The sequence below is a fragment of the Pimephales promelas genome, chromosome 9 (genome assembly GCF_988280905.1).
Source record: "Pimephales promelas chromosome 9, fPimPro1.hap1.1, whole genome shotgun sequence".
Taxonomy (NCBI): Eukaryota; Metazoa; Chordata; class Actinopteri; order Cypriniformes; family Leuciscidae; genus Pimephales; species Pimephales promelas.
In genome coordinates, this window is record NC_142777.1 from 16,981,252 (window position 1) to 16,991,226 (window position 9,975).

General features: G+C 39.8%; 1 protein-coding gene across 1 annotated transcript; it reads left to right on the forward strand.

Moving 5' to 3' along the window:
- The first annotated feature begins 363 nt into the window (after nucleotides 1-363).
- Nucleotides 364-9,578, forward strand: stc2a (stanniocalcin 2a). The gene is made up of 4 exons (XM_039648477.2): nucleotides 364-644; nucleotides 2,584-2,726; nucleotides 6,089-6,300; nucleotides 7,809-9,578. Exons 1-4 carry the CDS (start codon nucleotides 506-508, stop codon nucleotides 8,164-8,166), a joined length of 852 nt encoding a protein of 283 aa, XP_039504411.1. The 5' UTR covers nucleotides 364-505; the 3' UTR covers nucleotides 8,167-9,578.
- Nucleotides 9,579-9,975: the final 397 nt, after the last annotated feature.

Consider the following 9,975-nt stretch of genomic DNA (forward strand, 5'->3'; position numbering starts at 1 on the left):
CAGTTGTAGGCTATCATATTCATTCCATGCTAACGAATAGTATTAGTGTGCATAGAAATACCATTTTATACCCTGTCCTATCATAGACACTGTACACTTTATTCGATTTATTAGAAATTTATGGATTGTAAATGCAACATTCTCTGAAGACTCGCAGGCTCTTGTCCGTGCAACACAGTCTGATGCCCCATGAGCACTTGTAGAGTAAATACCAACCCACTCTTACACATTTTACAAGCTTAGTTTATGGCAAGTAGAGACAAATTTCGCCAGACACACCCCTAAAACTTGGACGTGGTGGTCTGCGTCTCTGATTGGTCGGGAAGCACGACTGACAACACCTGCTTAACTCCTTCATCCAAATTGACACCCGGACTCTAGGAAATATATCCAGCATCCATCCCGTTTCCACTCTCACACGGTCGCTCTGTCACGTCGACCAGTATCCACACCAGATCCCAGGCTGGCAGCCTGTCGTTATTCATCGAGAAAACTGAGCGTAGAAATGTTGATCAAATGTACACTAGCCTTGCTACTTGTCTCCGTCTTGGGGGAAGTGGTGGGAACGGATAATGTTGATGTTCACGAGAGTCACCCCGAGAAACCGGCCAGTCAGAAGGGACGCCTCTCCTTACAAAATACAGGTAAGAGAATTAATGCAAGTGTTGTGAAGCTGTGATCCCAGCCCGAAGTGAGTCTTGTGTGTGCGGGCACGTGCGAGCTGCGCGCGGTCAGAAACCGGCCAATGCACATCTTATCACTCGCTGCTCTACGTGTTCCGATTACGCAGGAAGACGAGATATCGTCAATCCCTAGCACACGTAGAGAAATCCAATACCTTCGTAAACTATTAATAGCATGGCACAAGGTATGCAAAGATATTCGGTGACATGTCAGGTTCGCGTGGCGTGTGTGTCTTATTTTCGAGCGCACAGTGGATTAGTGTTTGGCTGCGACATCCTCTGCTTGTGTTATTATTAAGTGGCGATTCAAAGTGATCTCTATATAGAGCATCAAATAGCCTATAGACGTGCCCAACTTGTGTTGCATTGCGCTGACAAGCAAGTTAAACCTGTAATGTGGATCTGAGTGATGCAATGGCTTTACGTGTTGCATTAGAGGTGGGTCACACTTAAGTTAACCTTTCTCACGGCAACAGGGCGATTCAATCCCATCCCATCCATAACCTACGTTACTATGAAATAAGGCTGTCAAATCAGGGATCAGATGTTGACAACTTTCGCATAGGATTGACTGATTCAGAGTAGGTTAGTCTAATTACGCGCAAGATCCATTTTCATTCCCAACACAAGCTAGCAAAATCAGAGTGTGATGTTTCACTCAATGTTTGGCAGTCAGATTGGCACAAATCATGTGATGTTAGAGAAAGACAAATAATCAGTCTGGATTTCAATTTTATCATCCAAGTTGCTTTGCTCAAAGCATGAGTGGCCTTTGTGAGATTTTTAGAAATACATTTTAAAATAATGCAATTTTTATTTTTTTACTTTTCATGAACTGTTTTGCCTTTAGCTTTGGGCTTATACTGACACAATGGGGTTTCAGTTAGTTTTACAAGTTGAATTAACTATTTTCCTTGCATTAGAGTAAATGATTTTGTTGCGTATTACAGCACAGAATTTCTTCATTATAAAATAAAAGTACTTAAATTCCCAATATAGCCTACAAAATGTTTGTATTACCATCTGGTTGCTGTTGTACAACTAAAATGTTTAATAAATATAGTTTAATACAGGACAAACAGGCAGCTTTTCTCTTACTGTTGTTCTGTAATAGGACATGACTAACGGACACATCTCAAACTATAATTGTATAAAAACTGCTGATCTGATCATAAAGTCATGAAAATACTACTGAATGTTTGTTTTTGTGAGTTGATCTGATCTATCATCAATTGATCTACATAGATAGCATTCACAGATTTCTCACTCTCTAAATCAGCAAGTGAAGTGTTGTGCCTCAGATTAGCAAAATCACTTTCCTGAATATTAGTAGTTATTGGTGAATCAGAACTGCCTTTATCAGTTCCGATTAAAAGTCAAAAGACGCTTAATGCTGCCCTTTAAATGTGCGTTGCAGATATAATTGGAATTGGTGAGAGAGTGTGACTTGTTCATTTTCATATTTCCATGTCTCTATTTCCTAAAAACTCAGTAGTCATTTTTAATCTCCTCAGCAAGGTAAAAGCAATCTCGTCCTGCCCTATATACGGTTAACCTTGCTTTCCCACATCTCAGGCAGTTACTGCAAGATGCCTCCCAGTTTGATGGACTTTAATAGCATACCTTAATTACCACAGCGCTCTCTCTGCTAAATTTGTCCCCTAAATACAGTCCTTCAATTTTCACAGCAGAAACAAAGCCCGAAAATAGGCCTCAGCGCTCATGTGTGTGCATGATGGTAAAAGGTTGTCAAGGATATTTCTAAAGCAATTTTATTTCTTACATAAATATAGACCTGTTGTAGAGATAATCGAGAAAATAGAGTTCTAATCTGCTTTTCATTTATATAAATTCTTTATTTAGCTCTTAATGACATGCTCTCCCTTTCTAATCTCTACAGCTGAGATCCAGCACTGTCTTGTGAGCGCAGGAGACGTTGGCTGCGGTGTGTTCGAATGTTTCGAGAACAACTCCTGTGAAATTCGGGGCCTCCAGGAAATCTGCATGACCTTCCTGCACAATGCTGGAAAGTTCGACTCGCAGGTAATGTCCTTCGGGGGGGTTCATGCCCCCTCAGTCTAGAGGTCTTCTCGGGTCCTAAAATCTGTACCCGACACGAATCACTTCTTACCCAAACCCAACGTGCATACATTTTTTTTAAAGAAAAACCTCGAGTCCATTGCGCGTAGAAGAGCGGCTTTAGAGAAAACTTAGAAATAGTGAGATAATACCATTGTCATAAGCCCTGTTTACACCTGGTATTTAAGCAGCACTATGCAGTTTTATTACCTTAAAGGGTTAGTTCACCCAAAAATGAAAATTCTGTCAGTATTTACTCACCCTCATGTTGTTTCAACCCCGTAAGACCTTCGTTCATCTTCGGAACACAAATTAAGATATTTAAGATATTAAGATCGCTCCTGCATACAGTCCATAGGCTTCTTGAGGGACTGGCTCTTGCTGTCCCCGAAAAGACATCGTTAAAATAGTCCAAGTGACTACAGGGGCTCAATCTTAAGTTTATCAAACGACGAGAACACTTTTGTGCGCAAAAAAACAACAAAAATAACGACTTTATTTCAACTATTCACTTCCTTCTCCATGAGCCTGTAAGTCAGTTAACGTAGTGTGATTGCGTAGAGCTACGTCACACGTAGGCTCACTATTGGCCGACGCTGGTCATGTGTGTGTGATGCGTGTGACGTACAATAACAGAAGCTTACGCTATTAAACTAGTAACCTGACTCGCGCAGAGGGAGAAATAAACGAATAGTTGAAATAAAGTCGTTATTTTTGTTGTTGTTTTGCGCACAAAAATGTTCTCGTCGTTTGATAAACTTAAGATTGAGCCCCTGTAGTCACTTGAACTATTTTAACGATGTCTTTAATGACTTTTCGAGGACAGCAAGAGCCAGTCCCTCAAGAAGCCTATGGACTGTATGCAGGAGCGATCTTAATATCTTAAATATCTTAATTTGTGTTCCGAAGATGAACGAAGGTCTTACGGGGTTGGAACAACATGAGGGTGAGTGAATACTGACAGAATTTTCATTTTTGGGTGAACTAACCCTTTAACTGAATAGCTTCAGAGTTATTGCAATGGTTATTGCAATATGACTATTTTCAGGTTGAATGGTGGGCGTCTTGCCCCCCTGTTGCCTGTGAACGGAAAAAACACACTTGCAACTTTGAGCCTTGGGCCGCCGGCCGCAGTATCAGGAAGTGTCGCGTGATATCAGGTCTCGCGATGTAACGAATTGCTTTACGGCAAGGAAGATCTGCTAAAATAAACATCAAACAGAAATAACCTGGCAGCATATACATGCGGTGTTTGAGGCGCATACAATACAGACTGCCGACAGTTCAACAGGGCGCAGCTCTTAAAGGGGCCACACCTTATTTCCACTCGTTACGGCTTCTATCCTACTGAACAGGTACCGGTATACAGGGGGAGGGGATCAGCCCGTGAGTGCAGAGACATCTCTGCGTGAGTGCTTTTTACGACAGTAAAAGTACTCCACGGCGACTCTAGGGGTCACCATTTGACAAAAACGGAAATCTTGCAAAGTGCTGCTTTAAGATGCGTTTTGGTCGATCGGATCACAAGCGGACCAGGGAGACACATTCCCGCCTCTTTTGTCTACTTTTAACCTCTTCTGTCCTGATTTCTTCGAGGGGAGGGTCTATGGGCGACGTATGCTGACAAAGTATAAATCCCGTCTGGCTTGCACGCTTCCCGTAATGTTTACTCGTCAGGTCAGTCACACATTCGACCATATAATCGTTTACAATACGATAGCAAGCCATTCAAATGTGTTTTCGACTTCTGCCGTCACAAACTTCCTTGTATCTAATAACGTCAACGTGCCAGCGGGCTTTAGCATATCATTAACAGTTAACTAGCAGGGGAGTCTCGAGAGATGGCAGGATATCCCGAGATATATATTTTTTTTTGTTGATATGAAAAATCTGGTAGATTTAGCAATATTGCGGGTTTATGCAGTATTTTATGATGTTATGATGAACTATATGCCTTTCTCCACTGACAATTTGAGTTGTTCATTCTTCAAAGCGTTTCTGATGATTTTTAGAAGGCAGACTGAGATGGCGAATGGGAACATAGTTTGTGTAACATTAGCAACATTATTACCCGTTTAATAACATAGTCAAGCAAAATTACCATTATGTGTCTGACGTTGTAAAGAGCAATACCATTGTGCAGCGTTTACCTCAGTAAGTGAAGTGGAGGCAGGGCTAATTAGCATATTCATAGACCCTGGTATATTAAAGCGTGTAGAGATACATTCAAGCTATTTTAAAGCATGAAGAATTTTTTACAGAAAAAAAAAAACGGTTAAATATGTAATTTTGGTGATCGAAGATGAGTTTTAAGGGATAAAATTATTGACTACAGGGAGACTTTAAAGGAGTTGTATGCAAGAAATTCATTTCAATTAATCATAATTGTTCCCTGATATATCACAGACATTAAGAAATCATGTTCATTTCAAATACTTATCAGTGACAACAGTAGTCCGACTAGGATATTGTCATATAAAAAGTGAAGTCGCAGCCCTTGACTGATGTTGCTGTTGTGTTTTGTTCTGATGCGTCACCCTCCACCGATCTACCAATCACAGAGTCAGAAGTGTTGCTGCTTTCGGGTTGCCAGCTCTTCTCTAGTTACCACAGCTGCAGATACAAACGTGTTCGAAATCGGATAAAACAATTCTAACGTTACTAAACCCAAAAAACTCGAAATACTTTGTTTTAAAGTCTGAAATTAGTCATTAAAAGAAAAAAACTCACTGTGTAGGACTCGTCACTTGCCATTGGAAGCTCCTTGTAGCAGCCTACATTCCTGTGGGAACCTGCAGCATATCTGGCAACCTCAAGTCATGGGGGAAGGGGGGGATACACCCTAATTTTAAAAAGTAATTGCAGTACCAGTTTTGGCCACAATCTTGCACACAGTTCCTTTTAATAATACAATTTTGTTAAATACCGAGAAAAGAATTCAAGTCTTCTCGGTTCCATTCGGAAAAACACATTTATTCTAAATTTATTAGAGACCACCAATACCAAACCCGACCCATATCTGAGGCACTCATCGAAGTTTTGGACCCAACCCCGCTCAGGTCTCGGGTCGCACCTCGGGTTTTCAGATCCAAGTGGACCCGTGAAGACCTCTACCTCAGACGCATCCAGACGATGACCCTGGATGGCACTGCCTTTTAATATGGCTCGTGTTTCACAAGGTGATGGTGGATTTGAAGCAGAGGGTTTCAAACCTGTAATACGCTCTCAAGATGTGTGTCTGTACAGAGACTTGCCCTATTAGAACAGAGAAAGAAATGCTGTTTATGACTTCAGATCTGATAAGACTTTGTCTTAAATGCTCACAGGGCAAGTCCTTCATCAAGGATGCTTTAAGGTGCATGGCTCACGGTTTAAGGCACAAGTTCAGCTGCATCAGTCGAAAATGCCTGGCCATAAAGGAGATGGTCTTCCAGCTTCAACGGGAATGCTACGTGAAACACAACCTCTGCTCAGCTGCTAAAGACAATGTCAATGTCATGGTGGAGATGATACATTTCCAAGACCTATTTCCCAAAGGGTAGGTATCACGCTCAGCTTATCAGTTTTCCGTATCTCCCTACTCTTTTGAACATACTATATGCATTCCTGTTTGTGTGCTTCAGTATTGTTGTTTGAGGTTTGCGACTCGGTCACAATCAACGATTTTATTCTATTTTGTTAATGTCTTTTACAGTGTAATCCTCATGCATTATTTTAAAATTACTTCGAATCATATAGTAAAATTGGCACATATTTTCTGTATTATAAGAAATACATTTTTGTTTTATAGTACAATAATTCATATATACTGTGGAACACAAAAGTAATTGTGATTAGATCGAGGGAGCTTGTTTATTAAAGGAGTTCACTTTTAAAAAACTTTTGCTGATAATTTACTCACCCCCAATGTCATCCAAGATGTGCATGTCTTTCTTTCTTCAGTCGAAAAGAAATTAAGGTTTTTGATGAAAACATTCCAGGATTTTCTCCATATAATGGACTTTACTGGTAACGGTTCAAGGTCCAAAAGAAGTTTCAGTGCAAACTGCAAACTTTTCAAAGGGCTTTAAACGATTCCAGACGATGAATAAGAGTCTTATCAAGCGAAACGATCGCTCATTAAAAAAAAAAAAAAATAACAAAGTTTTATAGCTCATATGGTCGCCTTGCTCTGTTCTGTGATGCGTGTTCGTGACTCTCCTGTTTGAACTCGTTTATCAAAATAAACTAATCTTTTTCCAAGTCATTTAGTTAATTTTGTTCGTTAAATGAACCAAATGACACGGAAAAAAATTCGCTCATTTTGATAAACGAGTTCGAACAGGAGAGTCACGAACACGCATCACAGAGCAAAGTGACCATTTGAGCTTATAAAACTTAAACTTTGTTATTTATTTATTAAATGAGCGATCGTTTCGCTTGATAAGACCCTTATTTATCGCCTGGAATCGTTTAAAGCCCTTTGAACAGTTTGCAGTTTGCACTGAAACTGTCTTTTGGACCTTGAACCGTTTGGTTCCCATTGAAGTCCATTATATGGAGAAAAATGCTGGAATGTTTTCATCAAAAACCTTCATTTCTTTTCGACTGAAGAAAGAAAGACATGGACATCTTGGATGACATGGGGGTGAGTAAATTATCAGCAAAAGTTTTTTTAAAAAAAGTGAACTACTCCTTTAAATAAATGCTGTTTTATAACATCAAATTCAATGTGTTATTTTCGGTTAGCGCTCTGTCTCCAGGCAATTAATGTATTTTTCCATTTAAAAACACTTGCATAAAGTTCTGTAAATGCACAAAGTTTGTCCTGAGGGCCTCGAGGAGCAGCTGTTAAACATGCTCATGAAAAGTCGGTTTGTCCTGTCCAAAAAGAATGGTGACATGACCTGTCATTGCAGTGTCTTGCACCTTTTTTTCCAGAACTGGCCTATAATGAACACAACAGCGTTAAAAACTCGAGACCTTTCCGTAAACTTATTTTAAAGTAAAGGCGTCACTTTTTTTTTTTTTTTACCATGACTGACCGCTATCATCCTGCTTTCTTAGGCCGTACGTTGACCTGGTGAACATCTTGCTCAGCTGTGGAGAGGAGGTGAAGGAGGCCATTACCCGGAGCGTGCGTCTGCAGTGCGAGCAGAACTGGGGCGCTCTGTGCGACAGCCTGAGCTTCTGTTCGTCTATCACCGCCGCTCCAGCGCCAGGCGTCCTTGAGCGACGTCCAGCGGTTTCCTCTCATTCAGAGGGGGAGCACCACAAGGGCGCTCGACAAGGAGACCGGGACAAACCCGGCAAGGTCGGGTTCAGTTCCCACACGAGAAGTCGGAGTCAAGGCCCACGGCGCGCCAATTTAGATGCGGCCGTTGCCGAGCAGGAAGACTCTAAAATCAGTGACATTCGGAGGTGAAATAGCAGGATCACCTAAATTGACCATGACACCCCAATCCCCAACTTAACAGACTCAGCAGACCTCCTAATTCAACCCATTCACCCTCACAGTCATTCCAGCACTCCCAAACTGTACATTTTGCAAGGGTAAATGTGGTGCAGATTTTTTGATACTTCAGATTATATTGCAGATTGTTCATTTTGTATAACTCTGTGCTTTAGTTTTACTTTAGTTCTAATACAGCATCTCTTATTCGCAAATCGTATCCTCCTTCAGATTCAATCACTTTGATTTATTTATTTCATGCTTTATGCAGTGTTTGAATACATGTACATATAAATCTATGTATATCTATATTTATATAAACATGTCTAAATATAGCCTCCATATTCGGTAACGATATACTATATGTAATATAGCGCAAAGAATGCTCGCTGTTGTATTAGTTACATTATTGCACCAATTTACGCATCTGACTGTAGATATGTAAGATATGTTTGTTTGTTTCAGAAATGTATGTGTAATTGTTATTTGAGATACTTGATTAAATACAAGCTGTACAGGATTGAAGTCCAGGTCTAGCACATACACCGCTATGTGCTTTTTAGAAGGAAGTCATTTCGAAAAAAAAAAAAAAAAAAGCTTATTGTGCCTTGAGATTATTACCCCAAAATAAACTGTGGAACCCAAGCAGATGCATTACGGTTGAATGCCCTAATATAACAGCCCCTTATATACAGTAGTGTACAGCATTGTATTCAGATTCGTCTCAAACAAGTGCCCTGATGGTATCGTTTAAGTCTAATATGTGTGCTGCATTTATAGGCTTTGCCCAAACAGATTAGTTCAACACAGAACGACTTCAGCGTACGGTGTCTCGTGGAAAGCAGGCCTGTCTGTGTTCTGGCCAAATCCACAGCCAGCCACTGGTGTTCCCAAACAAAAAATAGCAATTTTTCTCCCAGAGCCACTGAGAAGAGCCAGAAGCTGGAACTGTATTCGGCTGGCCTTAGACCCAGGAACTAGGTTAAGTCTACACAAGAAGCTCAGGGTATTAACTGACAATAATATTGAAATGGGCAGATTATTGTTTACTATAGCAGCGAAAGAATTGTTTTGGGCCCTTGCCACGTGATTGGTTAACACGATGATTGGAGATGATTGTTGGTTTAAGAATAAGCAACGGCTTGAATAGCAGACTAAATATTACAAGTTACTTTGACCAATCAAATTTTTAATGCGCTCAGGTATTTCAGTGAACATGATGGTAAAATGTGATCAACCTTGGGTCTAGCCCTGGAAAACATTTTCAAAATGTTATAATGAAAACAATCTATGTACAACAGTTACAAGGAATGTTGGATTCCATATCACTACAGATAGCATGTTTTAATTGTTTTAGAAAAATAAATGCTAAAGCTCATTTCTTACTCGGATGTGTCCTCGATTATTATTATTATTATTATTATTATTCGCTTTAAGTATTATTTTATTTGTTTTTATTATAAGAGGTCATGAATGGGAAATACATTTATATTAATTTATATATTTAGTGGTATATTTAGGCATTCCATTAGCATTACATAAGATAATTGTAGCTAACGTCAGTCTATGTTTAAAGAAATAGTTCAATTTTAGAAAAACTTCTGCTGATTATATACTCACCCCCATATCATCCAAGATGTCCTTGTCTTTCTTTCTTCAGTCGAAAAGTGATTAAGGTTTTTGATGAAAACATTCTAGCATTTTTTTCCATATAATGGACTTCAATGGGAACCAAATGGTTTAAGGTCCAAAAGACACTTTCAGTACAAACTGCAAACTGTT